The 24,813-nt window shown below is 35.3% G+C and overlaps 1 protein-coding gene across 1 annotated transcript in view; it reads right to left on the bottom strand.

Annotated features, from left to right (window-relative positions):
- The window catches only part of TLL1 (tolloid like 1), a 93,816-nt gene that overhangs the window by 15,893 nt on the left and 53,110 nt on the right, over positions 1-24,813 (bottom strand). The window contains exons 10-16 of the mRNA XM_026847965.1: positions 22,045-22,147; positions 20,485-20,601; positions 19,315-19,460; positions 13,489-13,684; positions 11,914-12,039; positions 8,813-8,973; positions 5,716-5,896 (exon numbers count right to left, since the gene is read on the bottom strand). Of these exons, the coding sequence (XP_026703766.1) occupies positions 5,716-5,896; positions 8,813-8,973; positions 11,914-12,039; positions 13,489-13,684; positions 19,315-19,460; positions 20,485-20,601; positions 22,045-22,147 (1,030 nt within the window). The remainder of the gene's footprint in view (positions 1-5,715; positions 5,897-8,812; positions 8,974-11,913; positions 12,040-13,488; positions 13,685-19,314; positions 19,461-20,484; positions 20,602-22,044; positions 22,148-24,813) is intronic.

Below are 24,813 nucleotides of genomic sequence, written 5' to 3'. Positions count from 1 at the left end.
CGTCTATATGTATGCACATGTATATACCTATATATGTATAGACACATATATCTAAGTCCTGAGATATAAAAATATATGCCTATATATATATATATATATATATATATATATATATAAACTCACACACATAATAAAAACCTGTATCTTACAAAATGTGTCATTTAAACATGCGAAAGAGAAGAGGAAAAAGAGCAAAGAAACTGTGTTCATCCCAGAGGTCCAGTTGTTGCAGGGCTGGAATGCAGAGCATTCACCCCCTTCAGCCTCATGTACCTTGGAAAGCAGCAGTGAGCACGTATCTCCCAACAAGGTAACATGTGATGTTTCAGACTTTAGTAGGCACAGTAAGAATTTCTACAGATTACAAGCAACTGTGTAAAATTTGAGTCTCTTTTCGTTGTCATACTCATGCATTTTTTTCCCTACCTTTACTGATGCTCATATTCAGTAACACAACAAAGGATGTTTGCATGATAATTGCATACATGTCAGCTTTATCTGCCAAAATGTATGCAATACTTGAGCTGTTGACTTGCAGGTCTTTCATAAACATCAGCTTCTACTTATAATACATGATGATAATGTACATTTATAGATAAATTCTGCAAGTTAAACCCAAACATACAATGCATTTTGTCCTGTAAATCTCAAATCTGTTTGCACTGAAAGTTTTTGGAAGCTTTCTGCAGGTGTGAACAGATTTGAAGGTTAAAAAAACAGTTGATAACATGGTAGCTTCCAGAATCATACATCTAAGCGCTTACACTAGCTGTCATTTTGATAATGAAAGACGCATAAAAGCCCCACAATAAACTGTTTATGCACCTTGCAATGCAACTCTCAAAGTGAGGTAGTAAATGTATTTAATTTCAAACAAAAGTTATAATCTTTCATCTTTGCGAAAGCAAGCACTATCAGAAATTCCATGTTGCAAGTGAAGAATAGTAACAAGCAAATGAAAAATTAGATATAATATGAACAAAACTCTTCAATATTTCCCCTCCTAAGCATTAGTTTGTAGTTTTCTACCAAAATAACAAAATAAATGGAAGTCAAGCTCAAAATGCATTCAAGTTAGGCTTTCCAGTATAGAGTAGGTATGCAAATTCTAAATAAAATCCCTGTCCATTTTCATCTTCCATCAAACTGTAAAAATACCGAAAAGTATTTTAACATTAAGTAAGCTTACATTCTGTAAAATAATCTCTTAAGAGACAAGTGCATAAGCAAACAGTCCAATATTGGAACTCCTCAGAGATAAAACAATGGACAGAAGGTAGGAAGGAGATGTTTTGGAACACATCTGAACTGCAATAATTACTTGTACGTGGTTAATCAAGAATGCAACTGTTGAGCAAGCCTTCCTCACACTTCATAATTCAGAACAGACTTTCTGTCACATTGATTGCCCAGTTTCAAAATTCATGAAAAAACAATTAGTCTGTATTAGTTATAGGAACAAATGTTTTGCCATGTAAAAACAAAGCCATTTGTTATGCTGACAGATGGAAATGAGTCTCCCAGTTCTGAATGGATACTTTCTTTCTTTTCTCATTTCAGTACTCAGAACAGGGAAAGATCCATTCTTAACAAAATGTTAGATTGAATCATTCAGAGGACAAATGGTCGTACCTCTGAGACCCTCAGAGGCCACCAGTCTGTGAATAATACGTACTCGGCCTGAAGGGACCTGTATCAAGTCCTTGCAAGATTCAAAAACAAAAATTTTCTCTTTGCAGGCAGCTTTCTTGTCTGTGGAAAAAAATGTACCAGCATGGCACCAGAGATGAGTTTGTGCTCCAAGACAAATTTGCTCAAGGCTAGAAACATTCTAGCTTTCTCTTCTTAACTGCTCAATGAATCATTACCCAAGAAAAAATGTCCCAACAAACCTCATTTGTATATAACATCAAACACCGTGTATGTTTTGAATGACCATGTGTAGAATCATGTTTATTTAAAATACTGAAGTAACTCTAAAACTTATGGTAAATGGAAGCCATTTAGTGACATATTATCACTGGGTATTAATCTAATCACTACACAAAGACTGATTTAAAGAAATCATAAGTCTATCTTGGAAACATCACAGAAAAAAAATATTTTCTTTTCTATATATCTTATTATCTTTTTTCTTCCCCAGAGAAAATTCATGGAGTTATTTTATACTCCTTTAGTCTTATGGGCCCATCAGACTGCAATAGGTCACTGTCTTGTAAAAAGAGCAGAAGAGAGAGAGAGGAGGAGAGAAGAGAGAGAAAGAATAAAAACCTAATTACCAGAAGCTTTTAGTTTAGAAGCCTAATAACCAATTCCAGAAAGATTTAATAGAAGTTTTAAAAAATTAACATATCATGACTCCCCAGTTTCTTCTCCTTATCCAAGAAACTTGGTTATAAATATACAAGAGTGTCTCTGGAGATTAGCTAGATCCCTGCAATGGCTCCCAACTGAGCTTTCTTCAGAACTGTCCCATCAAATGTAAATTTTACAGAATGTGGAAAAAAAAAAGTTTTTCTCACTTTTCAGTAGCACCTGTCTGGCTGTTAGCACCATTTTACAGCCAAAAATGAAATTACATGTTGTCTTATATCAACATAAATACCTTCCTAATGCAGGTCATCTGTTGCCCTATGTCACTGTTTGCTTTCACAGTTTATCACAGTGAGTTCCAACCACCCAAAAACTGCTTTCTGTCGTCTGAGCTGGAGCTGAGCCATGCTTTCTCAACTGTAGCTGTGGCTGCAGAATTCACCACCAAAAGAGTTGGGAAAAAAAATAAAAAAAAAAAATTCTTTGGCTGTGCTTGAGGAACACATTACAGTTCACAATCTTCGAACTAATCTGACTTACCCACCTGTCTCTCTTGCTGAGAACTGCATATGCTCTTAACTGTAAATGGACTGCAAGATGTAGTGTTTTACTCATTACTGATTTTTTTCATGATGTAGGTCTTTATAACTAACTGCTTACGCGTATTTCGATTGTGATTTAATTATTAAAACTGTTAAATGCTTTCCAGCAAGTATCTTACACACTAGCACTATTTCTCCAGTTAATATTTTAAGAGTATTGTATTCTGAAGACAAGTATATAAATAGGCAAAAAACCCCACTTCATCAGCTGAAGAGTGATCAGCTATCAACTCCCAAAAGTCAAAATCCTTGCAGCCTCAAATTCATTCTTCATTGAGAGACCAGTAGCATATTATGTCCATATGAAGGAATTCAGGGGTAAGAAAGTTATAGTGTTTCCTGACAACCGTGAGAGTTTTGTCTGATGAATTATTCAGAGATGTCAGTCTCTTTTTAGATACCTTAATTTCAGAAGTTTGATTTGTCTCGAGCATCACAACGTTTCTGTTTTGATCTTGGAATATTGTCAAAGGGGGAAAGCCAGATAACATAGAAGAATAGAATCTGCTAGAAATCATCACAACCGGAAGAGAACTGAGAAAGAATAAAATTAAAATACAAAGTATCTGAACTCATATGAAATGAAAGATGAGATTATGGCAGAAATGCATTATGAAGCATTCAGAAAAATTATGGACTCAGAGATTTTTTGCATCAAACTCTCTTTCTTTGAAAGGCATTAGATAAATTCTATATCCAGAACACATAATACATTTCTGTTCATTAAAAAACCCACATTAGCTCAGATTTATCCCTAATGTTAATAAACATTAATGAATTTATTCTGATGATCAATGGAGTAATTTAAAACTTATCTATTTTAAATTACCAGGAAAAAACTGTTTTCACCTGGAACACACATACATTTCATTCAGAAGTGAAAAAGACAAGGGAAAAAATTATACTGAAGGATTACAACCCCCTGATGATACAACCTCCAGACTCCAGGAATTATAGCCCATTCTTTCCCCAGCATACAGCATTGGCCTGATTTCCTCCCAGAACTCACTCATAATATTAATAGATTATTTAAACAATCACTAAAAAAATCTGTGAAAATTAACTATCACTTTAAAGAAAACCAAAATTTAACTGACTATAAATGTATAAACGTTCAATATGTGCACAAAACAGAACTTCTGACTTACAGAGCTTGCAAATTACAAAATTATCATTGCAAGTCTTATCTGAGATAGCTTTGTAGATACTGCAAATATAAAATGAACTTAATTTGCATGCCATTTTTAGAACTGGAACATGTCAATATTATTGTAAAAAGTCAAAATATGTGACAACTCCTACTAGCACTACTAGACCAACGTGAAATGACTACCTGTGTAAGCGTTTCTAGGAGGAATCACTGCTATGGGCATATACATATTTACTGCAAATACTGAGTAAACCTTGAAAGCTTCCTGTTAATGTAAATATGAATTGAAGAGTTAAAAGTGTTACTATAAAGACAGATCTGAAAGACTATGACCAGAGAAGTGTGATTATTAGAAAAAAAATAATATGCTTTAGAGGAGGTAAAATGTTTGTTAGTTTCTTCATATAAGATGAAACATTTTTTTCACGTTTCATAATTGTTTAAGGAAAACATCAAAGTAGTCATAATGAGAAAACATTGAAAGTCTAAACTGTTTGTCTTGACAGTTACTTTCCTCTCTTTCCAAACCACATCACTTACACAATAAACGAATTCTTATTACTTGGTCACAGTTAAGTTACCAGTTATAAAAGCTAACCAATTAAATACCATTTCATTTTAGCTTTGATAAAATGTTTTAGCAAACAAATGCTAATAACAGTGCCTGGTAATATATTCTGCTAAATGCTAAACATAATCAAGATTCTCCAGACTCAGATTTTTAACTATCAAAAAACTTGGGGCAGAATTCTAATTCCGAATGCTTATGGATGAATTTTGGTTTGGGGAGGTGGGTGGACAGGACTGTTTCCTTGTTTTGTTTTACTTGAGATAAAATACCTATCCGTATGTGTGTAAACACACAAGAAAAACACTAAGCAAAATTCCACTACTAACACCAGGGGGTATCCTGCCACAGCCAGATTATTATAGTCTAGTCTCAGTGGGTAACTGCAGAGACCACTGTTGTGCAAATACTTCCTCACATCATCGGCTTCAGTCAATTCTATCTTTATTGAATAATACATGTCCTCAGATGATATAAAATTCCACCGCCCTGATCTGCCTCAGTGAAATTACACTCATATCTAAAAAGACAGACATTTTTGCAAGAGCAAGGTCTTAAATTCCATTCTTCTGCAAAACATTAAGAACTGTAAAGTTTGGCAAGAAAGTATCCATAATGTTAAATAAATGTTGTCGCACAAAGTGGTAATTTCATAACTAATGCTATATATTAAGAGGCCTGAGTGAATAAAAAGAAGTATACACAGTATGTAATTCATATCAGTTACAAATAGCATTTGAAAAAATAGCAACAAAACTTGGGATAAAGGAAATCAGATTGAAATGTAGGAATACTTAGCAAATTTCCTTTTTTTCTCTGTATTTCACAAAGTTTATGTGCCTCTGCTGTTATTTAAATATATATATGCATATTGCATATATTTTCTACAGACGTTACAATTCAGAACAGTATTTTAAGAGAGGAAAGGAGTTAAATATATTCTCATATAAATAAATTCAAAGCTATCAGGAAAACTGTAAGGGAAAAGGCTGCTCACTTTCATACAAAAATATACTATTCACTCCACCTAATCAGTGTATGCTCAGAGGCAATCACAGGTACACAAGAGTAATTTTCTATACCTGAGAAGAAGTGTGCCTTGAAGCCTTTTTTCGACACTGTGTTGTCAGATCTGAACTCAATTCGCATGTTGTTGTACTGTGAGGTGATAACTTCAGGCACTTCTGTACCACAGAATTTACCGTGTAGTTTAGAATCAGAAGAAAGGCCACTACGAATCTCCACATAATCATATTTGCAAACCTAAGAATAGAAAGAACAATTATTTTTTTTTACTAACCCAAAGAAAAGCATGAAGTTGTTTACAAAATACAAGAACTCTGGTTGGTATATGCTGTTTAATAATAGATAGATAATAGATATCTTTTGTCACTTTTTCCCCACTCTGAAAACATTTGTAAATGCTTACAAACATTTGCTGATTTTGTGTAAGAATATTTTAAGGCCACTGAGGCATAGCTATAGGATATATTACATTCAGGATTATATTTTGATAGATACTACCCTGTGTTTAGTATCTAAATTTCAAGATGCTTAGTAGCATTTCCATTTAATATAAAAAGTAAAAATACCAGTGACATTAGACTAAAATCTAGAAATATTCACCCTGAAAATTATACCTATTTTTGTGCTATAAACTACATACTCAAAACCTACAAGCCTTCTACTGCATGATCTCTCAGATTTTAAAAAAAATATTAATTTTCACTTAGAAACTCACAAGATAAGTTTTTACCATAATGTATTTAAGACATTCATTTATTTACAGATACCTAAACCTGCACTAGTAAAACCATACAACTTTCCTTAACAGTAGCATAGCTATAATTGGGAAGGCTGATGCATGTCATTTCCATTAAAAGGTTAAAAATAAAGTAAAATAACATAATAAAAAAGTCTTATGCAAGGCCTACTACTCATGATAATACTGTCAAGGCATAATCCCTTGGTCAACCTAAAGCCTTCCACCCGAAAACTTCTAAGCTTCTTATGCTCAACTATCAATCATTTAATCAAAAATGTCCCAGTTGTCTGAAATTAATAGCTTAAGAGAAAACATTGTTCAGGAGGATTCATACAGAGCTTAGATTGTCCATCAAATCCAAGTTGTATTTGATAAATCACAATTTCTAGTCAAAAAAGAAACGTCAGGGAAATGGAAGGGAACTACAGAAAAGGAAGTTTTGGCCTTTGTTGCTCTCTTTCCCTATGAAATATTAAATGATTGTCAATGTATCCAATTGTTTTTAATACAATACATTCTAGATGCAGATTAAATTTTCATTGTTACTGGAACAATTTTCATATGTTGCAAAGTGACTAATTCAGTTGAAACTACTTTTATACAACATAAATAACACAAGACTGAGTTACTGTCACATGCTGATTTATATTAATTATGAGATAAATTCATATTAATGTATGGGATTTTCAAATATAGCTCACAACATTAATAAATCCCAGCAATTTCAGCAATACATCAGTGGTGAATTTCGATGGTTTCATAGCTTCAAATTAGAAATTAAGTGGAAATTCAGATAGGTCTAACTTCCTTCATACTACACGATATTAAAAAAAATTTCAAGTTAATTTAAACTGTAAAATGTGAATGTACATTTTTTAAAATGTAATATTGGAAAAGATATTAAACTCAGTATTAAAACTGTAGAAAAAAAAAAAAGAGCATTTTTTAAATGTATACATTTCATGTCTGTGCTCAGAAAATATATTAGAATGTTCCAGATATTATATGTTTCTTCTGATTTTTACAGGTACCATTCTTAATGGTACTATTTAATAGAATAAAGCTGAGATTTAGTAGCACAGAAGAGGTTCAACGAAAGTTTTGAATGTTGAAAAACTTTATATATTTTTCATATCTGCTTAAGTTATGTGTCTTGTATGACCTTAGAAAACTGATTTAACTTCATTAAACCCTAGATTTCTTCCTTGCAAATCTGTCTTAAATGGAAAAATGTTTTCTGATTTGTTCAAATGGTAATTAAATTTTAATTCTTTGGGATTTGTAAATTTTTATTACACCTTTTACAGTTCTTGTAATAATGATAACAGGACATGACTGTAACATATAATTCATTAAAATATTAAATTTCATGGACTTTAGAACACACCTCAAATTGTTAAAAATAAATAAATAAATAAATAAAATCTCACATTGCTGCCTCTGCAAATAATTTTAAAATATTTTGAAGAAACTATGCCCAGGTTGTTTTTTTAGTTACAAATAAAACTTCAGCTTTTCCCACTTCAGATCTCATGCCCACAACATGGCCCATCCTCATATCAAATATGTTGCTACAAATTTGTTTAGTCAGAAATAATGTCCTGGGATTTGGGTTCTTAAGAATATGTATGAACAATATCCAGATAAACTCGATGGCTACAGCACATTATGGCTAGAGCGTGGCATACCATATTCAGTGGTACGACAGAACATGTAATTCTCATGACAGAGCAGTGGCTAGGAAGCAGAATAGAGGGTGAAAAGTTGTTGAAACACATATTTTACTGATTTGCACCCAAAAACCACTGCAACCCCCACCACTTCGAAGCTACAGGGATCACCCCTTTCCACATGGAGGGCTCTGCCCTGTCCCTTACCCGTACTTGGGGTCAAGATCCCTCGTGCCTCTGGGGGCTTCTCAGGTCAAACACTGCTGCTCTTCTGTTGTGCCTTATTTCTGGTACTGTCCCTTTTAAAATATTCTCCCTATGAGATACATTTGATTTAAATGCTCCTTTAACCACATCTTGTGTGTATTCTTTGTAGTCATAGTCTGTAAAGATGATTTGGTTTCTCCCAATTTTCTTCCCTTGAATTCTTTCCAATATGTCTCATCTATTTGCTCTGTTTTACTTTGTTGATAAAAAAAAGTCAGCTGAGACTCAGCAGAGAACATTTCTTTTAAATTTCTTGTAATACACATACATTTAGATGATATGTAAAAGAGTTATTCTCTCCATGTTTGTTTTGAAAGAATCCAGAAACATTCCCCAAAGAAAAACAAGAATATCTATGGTTATTGTCAGTGCACAAAAGGTCAGCAAGGGTTTTATAAGACAATATCTATTTCTGAACACTTGTGAAACTGTTTAGCGTGTAACAGATTGTGCAGTTCTTTGTTCACGGTTACTTACTTCATTCCCTTCTAGCTCAAAAAACTCAAACTTCATTGAAATTCGGTATTGCGTCGGGGCAACCACCTGCCACACACAGTTTTTGTTTGGAGGATACTCTTTGGGCCACCCTGGTGTGGTTATAGTCCCATTTAGCTTTGTCAGGAGTCCTCCGCAAGCAGCTGTAAAATTAAAAGGGAAAGCATCATTCCTTCACTGAAACCATGTTTTACTATAAACAGAAGCACACTGAGAAGATTCAGTCCTTTCATTACTTATACTGCTGTAATGTCCAGACAGACTAATCAGAATCTTGGTTTATCACGCTTGGTGCAAACAAAGAGAAAGAGACAGCCCCTATCTTGAACAGCTTGCAGGTTTGTGGACAGAGATAAGTTTCAGGACTGCACAAGGCGTTATCATATTCATTCTTTTCCCTTCCCTCCAGAGACTCTGGTTATTCTCTCACAGCCTTTCCCATGCAAGTCCTCTGACCTCACCGCCCTCCCCAGGACCTTGACCACCCGTCTTCTGACAGACAGACTACTTAAGATGCGCTTTGCATTTCCTCAGCTTCTCTCCTTGATTACTGATCCAGAATCGACCCTACCTGTCTCATACAGCTGTATATGTCTACATAACCTACTAGATAGGGTCACTTCTTTGGGACAGCAGTCACGTACTCTTTTAGTCACAATTCCTTTTGCTAAAGTATGGACTTTCAATTAATAGAGAAAATATCTATTATTTTCAAATATATGCCAAATAGTCACCTCCACGCAACAGAACAATACTGTACTATGTTTTCGAACGCAGTTCAGATAGCAGAGGATAAATACATTAATCTTTTCCATCTGTGGAAATTTAAAATAAAAAAAATAAAAAGGAAAGTAATTGGATTTGCAGTGGTTCTCGATTGCACTCTGCTGCATTGATACCATTACAGCACTGTGACAACACTGGAAATCGTCCACAAATCTCTAAAGAGCTGATGAGAGAAGAAGCTCCAACTTCTTCCATCTGCTCTGTGCTAATGTTAAATGCTTTACAAACTGGCTATTCCCATCTAGTTGATGGTCTCACCCACTACATCTACTTCATCTACCACACCTGAGAGAACTCTCCAGTTCCTGTGTCAGGGCTCATTTGGCCAACCCAGACACATACCAGTCTTCTTCCTGACACCTGGCTTTCTATGCAGGAGACTCCTTGGTATACACGTAAAGGTAACCTGACCACGGTGGAAGGACTAAAACGAGGCACAGGTTTAGAGACTGCACTCATGTGACATAAGTTGCACCCCCAAACAATCCAGTCTGGGGCAGGACAACTATTGCTATTTTTCTGCTTTTCAACATCAATCCATTTTTTTCCTTGAAGCAATGGTGGGAAATGTGGGAAAACTGAAAAAAAAAAAGCTTTCCAATATGCTTCCAGCAGGGGAGATTTGGATTAAATGACCATGAAGTAATTTTCTGTGCATGTCAACAATACAGTGGAGCATTGGGCAGAATTTCTGAGTTTGAGGCTTCTATTCTGGCATTATATGTGAATTATTACAGTTAAGTCACTCCTCAAATTCCAAAATTATAACTAGGATGTAATGCTCACTGTGATTACACAGTGATTTTAATTCAGCAGTCCCAGGTAGTAGCTACATACAGTGAGTGCTATGTCATGTGGAACAAACACATATTCACTTTGAGGGATAGCTCAGGGCTTTTGCTCCACACTGTACTGCACTACTTTGAGCGTCTTCTCCTTTTGCCAAGTTGCTTATCTGTTTGGGTGCTAGGGAATTATTCCTTATTTTTTGGAGGCACATGGAAGAGTTTTCTGAAAGACTGGTAATCTTCCCTAATATTCTGACTTGGATGGGCAGTCAGACTAAACCAAATTCCTTACATAAATTTGGGCTGATAATCAAAGGCTCAGAGATCAAACCTCTGTCTTCGTGACTCCACATAGATTAACCTTACCTTCTGCATACTGCCTAATATGCAGACATCTAAATAAATTGTTTTTCCAATGTTCTCACTATTACAGTTGGGGCGGGGATGGTGAACAACTGAAAAAACAACAGTTTCATGAGAGCCACAATCTAACATGCCTGTAATCTAGGACTATCACCACCTCACATAAACACACACATCCCCCAAACAAACAAAAGCAACCCCACAGAACTAAAGGCAAAAGAAAAAAAAGTGCAAAGAAACTAAGCAAAACTACCCCAAATTGTGGCAAATCATGAATTAAAGCCAGGAAATTGGAAAAAAAAAGAGAGACTAGTGAATCTCGTTGGAAGAAAACCATAACTCCTAGCACTCCAATTTTCAAACTCCATTCACTACTCAAAGAAGCAGATGAACCGAGATAAGAATAATTTCTGCCATCCCTGAATTTATTGGTGTTTACGAATAAAAACCAGACAATAATTGGTGTGTAATGATCAAGAGCTTTTGCTTCTTTCCTTTGATATGAAGTATGTATAGAATGCAAAGGCTTATCTCAGTCCAATCCTACATTTACAGACTTCTACTTCTCAGGTTTTTATTTCTTGAAATGATTATTTGAACATACTTTGCTTGCCCTGAAAAGTAGGATTTGTTTCCAGCAAGAAAAGTCCACAATCTGACCATGAGTGAGGAGGATTTCCCTGAGCTTTGAGCTAGAATAAAGGATCTTGCTCTCCAAACCTGCCAGCTTCCCAGTCACACCCCAGTCAGAAGTGGTCAGAGAGATTGTTAAATAATCTGATTCTGAGACAGTGGCACAATGCTCTGCTGATAACTGTCTCCTTATGTATGGTGGGAGACTTTGCTTTAATGAGCGCGAATAATGTAATAAGTGGTTTGGGAAGGTACGAAGTCCTGCTTTGCATTGTTCCTGATCAACTAACAGCAAAACTTGTAAAGTTAAATTAGTGACATACATTGAATGAACATGACTGCTGAGGACAGACATTACTCTAGCACTACAACTTAAAAGGGAGCACTGGTTTTCCAGGTTGGGTTCGACAGATCTCACACTGCTAGGACAGAGCATATGAGAGGTGTAGCGTTTCATTGAAGCAATGGCACCCTGCGAGCTTTAAGAGCCCATAACACAGCAACGCACTGTACCTTCACAACTCTTTTTGTCAGGACCAAGTTCATAGCCAGGATCACAGGCGCACTGGTAACTGCCCAGAGTATTTACACAGCGCTGCTCACAGCCACCATTGTCAGGTTTGGCACATTCATCTTCCTCTGCCAAGACAGGGAAGAATGCAAAAACGTGTTAAATAATTACCTTCCTCAGCTGTAATTGCTGGATCAATATTAACCCAGAAAGCTCTATGCATGCCATTACAAAGTGCACTACATAATACACTGTGGTTGCTGACTAGAGGATTTTCAAATGCTAGGGAAGCCTGCAATGGAGAAAATAAAAATTTGTCCTTTGTGGGTTTGGTGTTTTTTTTACAACAATACTACTGACAGCTGCAGACTTAATTTATAAGCACTTTGTGTGCAGCATACCATAATTTAGGCAGCCATAATCTAAAGGTTGCATAAAGTATTGAAAGAAAAAGGGAAAATCCACAGCAGGGTCACTTGAAGGGCACTTTATCTCCCACAGAATCAATTTGTGTATTATCCTGAATTCATACTCAAAACCAGATTAACAGAATCCTCAAATCCCAGGTTTTCATTCTACTGATATTAAAGGGAACAAGATGCATCAGGGATGAGGGAGGGAAAGAAATAACGTATTATCTCTACGAGTTCTGAAGTATACCCACGAGATTCGGTGTTAAAATATTCCTTAGATGCTGAAATATTGTTTCCTTACACTAGGACAAGTAATTTCTTAGGAATAAAACAGAGCTCTGACTTACATGTCTACAGCCTTCAAGGTTATAATTGTCTATAATACAATGAAAACTAACAGGGTAAGAAAAGCCCGAGCTTGTGGCTTTTCCAAAGAGCCAAAAGGTTCTTCTGGTGGTGTGACCTGTATTTCAGGTGTCATCATGGCCATGCCACTGCTAGTGGCTTTCACTGTGCCATGGGCAGCACAGGGTAGGAATTACACACTCCCCATGCATCAAATGCTGCAGGTATAGCTGCAGTTGTATCACACACACACACACACACACACACACACACACACACACACACCCCAAAACTGAAGGAAGACTGTGAAGCCATTGGTCACTATGATTTCTCAGCTGTTGTTTTTTTTCTTGCTCACAGAAAATAATAAATTCATAAAGCAGCCTAATGCAGCAAACAAATTAGGAAAACCACATATTTAGACAAAGAAAAAAACCTTAACAGAAAAGACCCATTTGTGATTATACTATTTAACTTTATACTTGCTAACACAATGTCAAAAAAGCCATTTTTTACAAGATTAAATATGTTTCAAAGGTGTTTCACAACTAAGTTGATTATTTGAACCTGAAGAGATAGGAAGTTGAACTGAATAAGTTCCTTTATTTTTTAACATATTTTAAAAGGAGATTCAAATACCTCTGCTGTTTTGTTTTGGTAAAATTGTATGCTCAGGTAAATATTACATTGGAGACAGTACAGAACTTGTATTAGTAAAAATAGGTTGAGAAGTATTTTTAATACCCTGTCATATTTTTTCTAGTACAAAAAAAAAGTGATAAGCAGTTCACAATTCCCAATATTTGCTTTAAAAGTTACCTTTAAAAAAGTTAGCTGCAAACCCTGCTTTGTTAACAGTTCCATCAGAAACAAACTTCATCCACAGGGTATTAGAGGTAGATCTAATGTCTTCTGGCTTGTCATAGCCACAAAAGTGACCGATTAAAGGACTGTTCTCATTTGCACCATCTCGAATTTCCAAGTAGTCATATGCACAGTTATCATGTCTTTCAATCTGTAAAAAAATATTTTTAAAATGACATATTTGAACTTGACCGTAAATATCAATCAGATAATAAAAAGAATAGAAAATTTTCAAAGTTAAGGTTAGGGTTATCTCTTTAGGGTTCAGACATCAGGAAGCTGAACAAGCATCACTGAACTGTTTTTAACTATACTTGTTTTGTGGAAGAAAAAATTCTTGAGATGTTACACAGGACACAACAGCCTAACTGGAAAAAATTAACTAAAAAAACCATGCTCACCTCTTTTACCTAATGCTCTGTCCAACTCCTACTCTGAGCTCAAGTAAAATCCTCTCTTCTCATGCACATGCAAGTAAACAATACTAATGGTTCAACAACTAAACAGGTCAGAAATATTAATTGGTTTTGAAATATTAAAGATCTCAATTTTGATTAATATGAATAAGAGTTTTAAACATTAACAACCTGTGCTATTTCAGGTGATGATCAATATTCCATTTGCTTCCTTTATCCTCAACACAGTGCAAAATTTTGCATATGTCACTACCCACTGATATTTCCAGGTAACTAAAAACTTACAGTGCATTAAGAGTTTGGGCATCTAGAAATAGATCCAAACACACTACTAAAATTCTTAGCTCTTAAGTAGCCAATAGAAGAGATGACAAAAAAAGCACTGCCATTATTTTTCTGAGCGGATGTATCTGGTTTCTGTTGCACGATTCCTGATTTCAAGTGTCTTTTGAATTTTTGGGTCAATCTTTGCCATACTGGTGGAGAAACCTACTGAAACCAGAAAAAATGAAAACGTCCCTCTCATTTCAATGTCCTGCAAGATGACATCAAACACAGACAAATATGTGAGTGGACATGTGTGAATTTCTACTTCAGTAGCAAGCCTGGTGCTCTTTACATAATAGTATTTGCAGTCAGTCAGAGTGGAAATTGCACCAAAGAAGAAAGCAGCAGCAGCCCAAACATGATCCTATCTAAATCCTAGATAATTTATGATGCCTGTCTTTATTGAGAGAGTATCTTTCCCAATGGAATTAAAAACCCTCTTGATCTGGGTCATTTTACTACGGTATTACTTCATGTTGCTCAAGCAATATAGCATCTTAGTTATAAAAGAATTAACTAAATCCAAGCATTCAAAAATAATTCCTCTAAGAAAACTATTGTTCAACTAAGTGGCTGAATTTTGAGGTAGGTTTAGGGGCGGGGGGGCCCACACTCAGGGAGAAAGGGTTGGAGGAACCTCAAATTTAATTCAGCACATCCAAATTCTGTTCAAATGACAAAGAAGTCAAAACCAAGCCAAACCCAAAAAAATTCACATCTTACCTCTGGACGGTTTTCTTGCACATAACGTGCACAGTTGCTAGTACTCTGCTCTAGTTGTGCATTATGACCAACACTAAGCTCAGTAACCACTGCAGACTAAGGAGATTTCATTTAGCACATTGGGATTTCTACTTCTTTTATGTAAGAGGGAAAATTGGGGGAAGGGGCTGTTTGATTTTAGGTCATTTGAATAGCATCAAAATATGGCACTTATGCATAAAATTTTTCTGTCTTCTTTGCAACTTCCCAATTCTTCAACGATTTACATAAGTAATTTTCTCCCACTCACTTCTCTGGCACAATCCATATTGCCATTTAATGTAATTTCTCATCTGTTTGCTCAGGAACTACCTTGGGCCAGAGTTTGGGAAATGGGTGAGAGAAGTCATGAAGATCTAGGATGCAACCACCCATTGCTGACTTCAATGGCAGTTCTGTGTTTGCAACTTACGTGGTCAGGCATATGTCTACCTGAGGACTGAGAAGTTTTTGACTGTGTAATACTGATTCCAAATTTTCATTAATCTAAATAATAAAGTTTAAACACGTGACATCACATTCCAATTTGAAATAAAGTCTGTCTTGTTATCTCAGCAAAAATCATACTGCACTCTGATGTAGAAAGAAATGACCTGGTTCAAAGCTCACTAATATCAATGAAGGAATTGTGTATTTTGCTGACATGTGTCTGTGGTCATTCTACTACTCAAGACTTTTAATTGACATCTTTTTTTCCATGTTTCCATGTTCTATGGGGCAAAATGGAAATTATCATTTTTCACAGGCCAAGTGCAGCTCCGAGTTAACGTATACCAAATTTCTATTGAGGTGAACTGTTAGTTTCTTTTATGAGAATTACTCTATTTTTGGCAGAAGACAACAGCTAAAAATACATTTTGTATAGCAGTAAGTTGCTAAACTTCCTAAGACTATAAAAGTCTACCAATTTACAAAGTGCTATTGATTTTCAATAAAACAATTTGAAAGATGGCCATTCTACCATATTAATTTATTTTTACTATACGACTACTGCCAGTAATATTATTATTATCAGAATTATTATATTAAGGGATTAAATCATTACACCTACATATAAACTAACACATAAATATTGTGGTTTTGAGAAATGATAACTGGTGTTAAGGCACTTGGTAACCAATGAAAAATAACTAGTATAAAATGTGCTTTGCTTATCTGTACCTCTTGAGGTTTTAAGATGTACTGTCATCTGAGACACATACAAAGACGTATTACACTTGCAATAGTCTTTTATTCTTCCTACTACAAGGATATAAAATCTTCTCAAGTTAATGAAAGGACTTCTAGTGAGTTTAGTTGTACTGGACTGATGCTGTAAATCTTATTTACTGGAGCATTAAAATTTCACAAGATTGATATAACATGTGGATGAGAAAAAAATATACAAATAGTTAGCAAATGCAAAAATAAACCAGTTTTACAGAAAAATGCATTGCTTATAGGAGAATGAAAGATACCATTGGCTCCTGAAGGCCTTGGAGAAAACCAGAATTTGAATGGCATTAGAGAACTAAGTTGAGAAAATGCCAGACAAATTCCTAACAGTCACATATGCACCAGAAAACACTAAGAAATCTCCTGGTGAAATGGAAAGCCAGAGATGTTCTCAACGTCCATTCTCTAAAACCAGAAAATTCCTTGCACATAGTTTCAGTTTTGAAACAATTACTTTAGAATAAAATATATTTGGTTAAAATTTCCAGACTACCTTTGTTTTGTAGCACTCCTCCAACAGAATATATATTAAAAAAAAAAAAAAAAAAAAAAGATTTGAAGAGCAAATCTGGGAGCAATTATATTTCAGGATAAATCTTTCAATTATTTTTTGTCATTGTTAATCCCTCTGGGTTGCTTTTGCTCATGAGACTTCATGCCAACAAAAGTGCTTTAAAAAAATAATACAAGAACTGTTAATTTTCAGAGAAAAGTATAATAAAGATAACTATGATAATAAAGGAAAAAAGGTGGAGCTACCAGTCCCACCATCTCTGCTGTTGTCTAGAATCTGGAAAGTGTAGCTGCCCATCAGGCAGCCAAATAAAGGGTAATCCCACACTCAGTGGAAAATGCGTTGCCCACCTCAGGCAAAACAAGATGACTCATTGATACAGTTTGAAATTCTCAGCTTCCCTAGTGCTTTCATTTCAGAGTGAAGGTTATTTATACAGTTATTTTTCTAGCATTACATATGGATAATGAGAATTCCTCTTACTTAACTGTACCTTTCAAAGGACAGAGAAGTAATTTTCTCACAAACATGCAGCAATAACTCTTTGGCCTGACGTTTACTTTTTTTCATCTCAGCTGGCATGAAGAACTGTGATTTTTAAACAACTTTTTGTTTTACTGGGCAGTGCACCAAGGATTCAGTCAGTCCAGAGAGGGACTGAGTACCAAAAAACAGAACACCTACATTCAGGCACTTGGACCTGAACTGGAAATCAGACCCAATGGTGAATGTCCTCGCAAGGCGCTTCAGCGCACTTTCCAAAGCAGCTCTCACTCTCAGCGGGGAGCCTTGTGGACAAGCCATTAAGAAATGTTACAAAGGCAGATATAACAGAAGTCATGTGCCTTTCTGGGGCACCTCATTTGGTGCTCAAGGGCATCTTGCAACTCTGGAATCACAGCTCAGACTCTCCCTGGAAAAGTATGTACCTTTCAAGTCCCTACTGTTGGAGATTTTTTTTTTTTTTTCTTTCAAAACACATCTAGCAGGGGCACTAACTTGAGATTACCACTCAACTATACTTCTGCTCAATTTCCTCTTTCTTCTTATGAGGTGTCAGTCCACATGTTTCACTTCTAGAGACTACCATAATACTACATGGTCTGGGGAAAAACTGGACATTTCTTACACCTTAACCACTAGCATAATAAATCGTGCTTTCATCTGCTGGTCATCTGTTTCTAATTATTTCCTATATAGAGAGACATGAACATGCCATCTTCACACTTGCAAACAGTCCATAATTTGGTGATTTTAAAAAGGTCCTAAAGAAGAGATGGAAGTTTGATTCTCTTCCTGCAGCCAGTTCAAGTGATAACATACTGTGCATGTAGACTAATGCTGAGCATCAGCATGGAGATCAAATACGTGTGGCAAGTCTCTTATGCAGAGACATAGTGACATTTCTTTAGGAATCACACTAAAAAATACTGAGCACGGATGGCAGACTAGGAAACCTCCACATCTAGTCAGTAAAATATATAAAGTTATTGAAAACATTGTTTTCAACAGTGCTTAAAAAGACAGACTGACATACTATGTTAAGTAATCTTGAGCCAGGCCATGCAGAGTCTAAATGGCATTTAGGAAACTCTTTGGACAGGGAGAGCTGATCCTGTCTGCACTAGACCCAACATTAATTCAAGATACAAAAAAGGGAGAATTAAGTAGAATCTGTGAAATTATTAAAATTTCCATTGTTTATATTCATAGTTGCTGATAAAGTCTCAAACGCTTGTTATCTCATGCTTAGACCTTTCATCAGTCATAGCAAAAATGAGCCATACCCCTGAAGTCTGTCTGTAAAACTAAAATTACAGGTTGGAAATGATATCTATATTTATTACAGCTGTGTTTATATCTACGTGCACCATAAAGCCAAAAAGTTTAGATTTTTAGAAAGTGTTCCTCATGCCATTACTGCTGAAGCATATTCAAATAAAACAAGTGAACTTAAAGCATGTTACTAAATTTATCTACAAACTTCAAGTCAGTGTATCGTGTATGCATAAAAAAGACATATGAAATGTTATTTTTCTTTGTTATACAATAGTTTACAAATGTTTATCAATGTTATACACAGAGAGATGTACACCAAAGATACGCAAGCATGACTCACCATGGTTTTTTTCTTCTCTTTCTAAATACAGGTTTGTAAACTGAATTTAAGTAGGCTTTTTTCTTACTTTTTTTTTTTTTTTTTCACACAGTGGTTTCTTTCCAAACAGACATTCCTTTTTAACAATAAGAATTGCCAAAGATAAAAAATCCTCATTATTTAACACAATATTAGAGCAGCCTTGCTGAACTGGACTATCGTCAATGCTTTAAACATTCTAATTCAAATAGCATAGAAAATGTGAAAACCTTTAATCTTCTTGAAAATTTCTGCAGAAATGAAGGTTTCATGGAGAGTAGAATTGCATTCTGGAGCTTATTTTTGATAGAGAATTCTTAAACTCATCCACAGGTTTCATGAGGATTTCCTTAAATGTCACTGTCACTTATCCACAAGATGCTTTTCTGAGATCAGTTAAAAGGCTTTACCTCAAATGCTTGAAAGGTTAATCCTACATTGTAGTTTTCTGACACTGTTATCTTCCACACACATTCCTTCATTGGTCTGTAGTCATCAGGATAATTGGGAGACTGGATCTGGCCTTCATTTTTGTGGATTTCACCTCCACAGATAGCTGATAAAAGCATAAAATTCTTATTGTCAATGACATTGTTCCCCATGCCCAAACTGACATTTTATTCTCCCCTTTTTAAAACTAATGATAAGATTATTCTGGAGAAGATTTTATAAGTCCACCAAGGACAAATTATTGAAAATACAATCCATTTAAAACACTACGTGTATTGCAATTATAATATATACAGCATTTCTAATAGCTCTAAACATGTTTATAATGTTCAGGAAGAATTTGGAATGATGAATAATCTGAATCTATACATTTTACAGAATATTTCTGAAAGGTAAAAAAAAATTTAATTTTACTTCTTTTTTCACCTTTGAAATATTTAATAAACATTCTTCATTAATATTTACCATTCTTTAGAGAAAAATGAGACAGAAATCTCAACTTTTATTATGATCTAGGCATTTTAACCTACAGTTTATCACTTCAAGCTTACACCGAATTTGAAGAAGCAGCTAACATAAATAAAAAATATTTTCATTAAAAGTATATGCACTTTTCAGAGAACATACTGATAATCATGTAAAGATATGTAAATATCAACTAAATCACACAGCTTACTACCATATATTCAATATTTAAGAAAACAGGCTCTATTTTAAACAGGTGAATGTTGATTTGCTAATATACTCAGTGTGTGGGAGTGTCTCTAAGTAATTGCAGAGCATATGGAAAACTGAAGTCAGATTTTTCTGAAGAATAAACAGAAAGTACTCAAAAAAAAAAAAAATCTTTCCACACATAAAGCACACAAACATGCACATTTAGTTAATTAAACAACTGGTAGGAAATGCTTATTGAGTATTATTAGTGGTGTCCCCAGAAAAAAGGTCATCCGAAATCTGATCACAGGAAGAATGTCCAGTAATTTAAAACTTACTGTCTCTTTTAGTAATAAAATACCAATTTCATATTAGATTATTTCTGACTTTCTTTAAAAAAAAAAAATCCAGAAGTATCCAGTTAGTATTTTTCCTCCATAATCAAGTAATTTTTAATGCTCTAAGAGGCTTACCTTCATAAATTGCTGCAAAACCTTTCCCAACCCAGTTGCTGCTGCTGCGGAACTCGATCCACATCCTGCTGTCTGAGGACGCAAGGACTTCTGGCAGTTTGTCACCACAAAACCTGCCTAAAAACATGCAACCAGTAACTGCATTTTCTGCTGCCTCTGAAGCCAAATGCTGCAAACATTTATACAAGTGTTTAACTTTATAAACAGTACTAGCATAACCAACTCAGTGGGACTATTCACACGCTTATGGTTAAGCACATGTATTCCTGCAGATAATAAAATAATACACAAAGATTTTATTATAAAGCTTTCAGTACTACTTTTCATTGCAGTCAGGCTCACAAGCCTAAGTATAAAACAGGGGAATTAAGTAGAAAAAATATTGTTATAAATTGTGTCTATACATGCAAACCCAGACATTTTGGAGGAGGAAAGCAAATACTAATCTTAAAATGGGAATGTAATCTAGGTCACAGTAATTCTGCTCATCGTGTCTAAGGACCAAAGAGATTTAAAGACTAACATCCAAATGACCCTGGACTGTATTATCCTCTTAAATGCAGCCTAGGTAGGTAAAATTTCTGTTTGTCTAGGTGATAGAGAAGGGAGCAGGAGAGAAGGGTAATTACTGTCTGATCTTAATTGTGGGTTTTTTTTTTTTGGTTGTGGGTTTGGGTTTTTTTTAAGGCCAAGAAAATAGGCACCATTGTTAAAAAGCTGTCGTCTGTATCTGCTTCCTTTTCTTTCTTTATTGGTGTTTTTAAATCGTGGCTGTTGGGACGCTAACAAATAGTTTTAGTCTTCTTTCTAAAAACAACAACAAAACTGACACAAGAAGTCAGAGATGTTCATTTTCCCTATGATCTGAAATCCCCAGTTTCAATCAGAGATCATGGGAAGAAGTCAAACAGAGACTCTGGATTGGGCAGTGGCATTATGGGGTATGAAATATCTGCACTAACCCTCTGAATTAAGAAAACAATGGCTGCAGATTCCTGTAAATTAGTTGCAACTCTAAGACTTAATTCATTATTGCTTTGCATGTCTTTTCTCTGCAAGAGCAAGGCAGGACATACAAAGAAGAAATAGAAGTAATCTTCTGTGCATAATTTAAAAAGGACAGGAACAGAGCTCACAAGTACAACTCTACAGTGGGTGCTCTCGACCACAGGGCATGTGCTCATCATGTGCTCTATGGATTTTCCATCACTTGCTCTACAGATTTGTCTGTAAACTATTTCCTCATTTCTCAGAATAAAACTATGGCAATTCCACATTTCAATACCCATAAGCAAAGCAATATTTTTTGCACATTTTGTAGTTTTCATCTTTCCACACATACAGCTGAATAAGTTAACTGTAATCAAAGGAAGGCTTGAGGCTTGTAGTCAAATAAATTACTCATTTGAGGCCATTTGGAGTTTTTTCCCAGCACCAAGTTCAGATACATTCTAGACACCTAAAAACCAAGAGGTTTGCTGTGAATTCAACAGCAAGTCAGTCCACTGAACTCAGTGAGTATGGCAACTATGGACAATGCAGGATTCAAAAGTTGCATACCAAGCAGAGGTGATTTTCTCCAGTAGCCATCTCTTACTTCAATATAGTCGTACCAACAGAGACTGCTCTTGTAAAGGTCCATGGTGGTAAAATTTAAAACAATCTGCAATCAGAGGAGAACACCTTATTAAATCATGTGTGGTTAATAATAGAAAATGATCACAACAATATTCTGCAGAACTGAAGCCAGAGTGGTCACCTGTAACAGAATTCCAACTACTGAGACAGTTATTCTCTCCTCAATTATTTTTTATAGTAAGTAAAAGTTGTTTGGGAACAATAGAAGTTTTTTATTTCACCTTACATTTTTGAGCAGATTCAAGACAGACTCACATTTAATTGCTTACAGGGAACTTTTCACTGAAAAATGAAAATCTGAGAACGCTAATAAGGTAAAATGATGTGCTGATATAACTTTAAGTATGTTATTTGATAATTTTGCTGCCAATTCCCCTTCCATTCTATTCTGACTATAATCAGCACTGACAGCTGTAAAAAAAAAAAAGTTTTATTTTGGTGTTTCCTTCTACTGTTTTGACAAGGTAAATTACTTTCAGACAAGTTAAATATTGACAATGGTGGACAGTAATACTGAACACAATATCACTAAAACAAATGGTACATAGTCCCTTAATGACTCTTAGTGAAACTATAATAAAGGTTTTTATACCAAAATCTAAGTTCTGTACATTTTGAACTCAGATTTCCAATTTTACTGAGCAGATCTGTAAATAGTCGTATTTTCAATACTTAATATCAGAAGTAACTGAGACCATTACATTATCCCACTTTGGCTTAGAAATACTAATCCTAAACAGCCACAAACTTACACTTTTAACACAGAAATAGGATTCATCCTGGATCACAGGATGGACACAATAGCTACAGTTTGGACTGACTGGAACAGTCTTAGCGTCATGAACTGCAATTTCAGGGAAAAGTCCAAACAAGATTAAAAATCACCCATATTTTGTATTATAAAAGTATTTCCAATTCATACCCTTTCACTGGATTTAGATGTATTTGGGAAAATAATTCATCTTCTTCCAAATCAGTTCCCCAGTGTGGATTAATAAATACTTCAACCTAACTAAAAATATTTATTGACATATGAGCATAGAAGTGGTTTTATTTTTAGCTTTGATCCTAGGAACTCACAATCGAAACCTGTTATTATAAAGTAAACATGAACTGCTACATGGTAGCAAATACCTCACACTGCAAAAATATATCTCCATGGCAGCCTATGAAGCAGCTGTGAGTGTCAGCTGAAAGTAGAGGAATTTACCCTTAGTCCAGCTGTAGGGAGGAAACAGAACACCATAACTAGAAGAATAGGCTCAGATAGCCAGATGGGATTGTTTTACTTCCATCTCCTCTGAAGGCACCACTACATAGTACATATTAGACCAGAAAGGTAGAACGTTTTCAGACAGTTTACTTTTAAGAAGATAAAAACTATTAGCTATTGGAGGAAGATAAATCAAAGATAACATAAAGCTCAATGGTTTGAATGTGTAGGTGGTAGAGTGTCACGGTAAGACCGTTCTCCAAGCAATGCAAACTGGAGACAACCTTTCATAGCAAAACACTATGTATCTTAACATTAGGCTAGCAGGGATTTTGCTTTCACTTTCCACAAAAAATAACTAAGTACGTCCATGCGAACAATTACATTCTTAGAAATCCGTTTTCAGTGGAGAATGGTAAAAATTCAGACAATCTTAAAAGCTGTTTCTTCCCTTATGCCCTAGCGCTCACACTACTGACTGTCTGGGTGGAAGACCAAGCCCACAGGTGATTCTATTCAGCTTTCACCTTTACTACCATGATGCCATGGGAAACCAAAAACATCTGTAAGGCCACACATAAAACCAGATGTCCTGTACAGTGAGGAACATTATGCTGGTAGGCACAGCCTTGTGGGATGAAGGTATGGGACATGAAGCATGCCAAGAACCATCAGGATAGCACTGAATAAACGAATACCTGGCCAAACATTTATATCCACAAGCTGCTACCACATCCACAGAACCTGAAAAAGGGTTGCTTAAGCAGCAGTCTTTCTCTAGCACTGTGTTCTCCATGGGAACATCCTGCAAACAGGTTTGGTATGTTTTTAGGGTAGCAGATGCAACAAATATAGCCTGCCCTCTCTCTTTTGTCCTCTTCCTTCTGTCATTTTAGGGCCACAAGGGAAGGTAATAATTTTGTCTCAGATCGATAGGCAAAGAATGTCTCCTTCAATGTTAGTCTGATACGTTAGAAATATATTTAGGTAACATTAATTCATGTCCAGGCTGCCATTGGCACTCTGAATCATAAAGACCTATAGCAATCAAATAATATTGTAGGCTTTGTTCCTGAGGTCAGAGGTGAAAATGGACTAATCTAAAATCAGACACAATTGCTGTGCAATCCCTTCTCTTTGTTGCAATAGAAAGTATAGAAGAAATTGATGTATTTAAGGAAAACGTTCTTATACTGAGACGTTTGCAGCAATAGATATTCTAATATCTTGAAATATTTTTCAGTATCGATACCCTTTCCGTGAACTTCGAAAAACAAAGCAAATTGAGTCCTAATTAAAAAAAACAGTCACAATTATTATCTTGTATTAGATAGATAGTGGATATGTTCATAAGCATAGAATTCATAAGGATAATTAAATGCTCACCCATTTAATCGTTCACTGAATTAGAATAAAGAGGTTTTATATAGAAAATATCACAAATCAGTGTTTTTAAAGCTAGAGAAGGTAGGGAATTG

The sequence above is a fragment of the Athene cunicularia genome (assembly GCF_003259725.1).
Source record: "Athene cunicularia isolate RWA chromosome 4 unlocalized genomic scaffold, athCun1 chr4_part2, whole genome shotgun sequence".
Taxonomy (NCBI): domain Eukaryota; kingdom Metazoa; phylum Chordata; class Aves; order Strigiformes; family Strigidae; genus Athene; species Athene cunicularia.
This window is presented reverse-complemented; position numbering and strand designations above follow the sequence as displayed.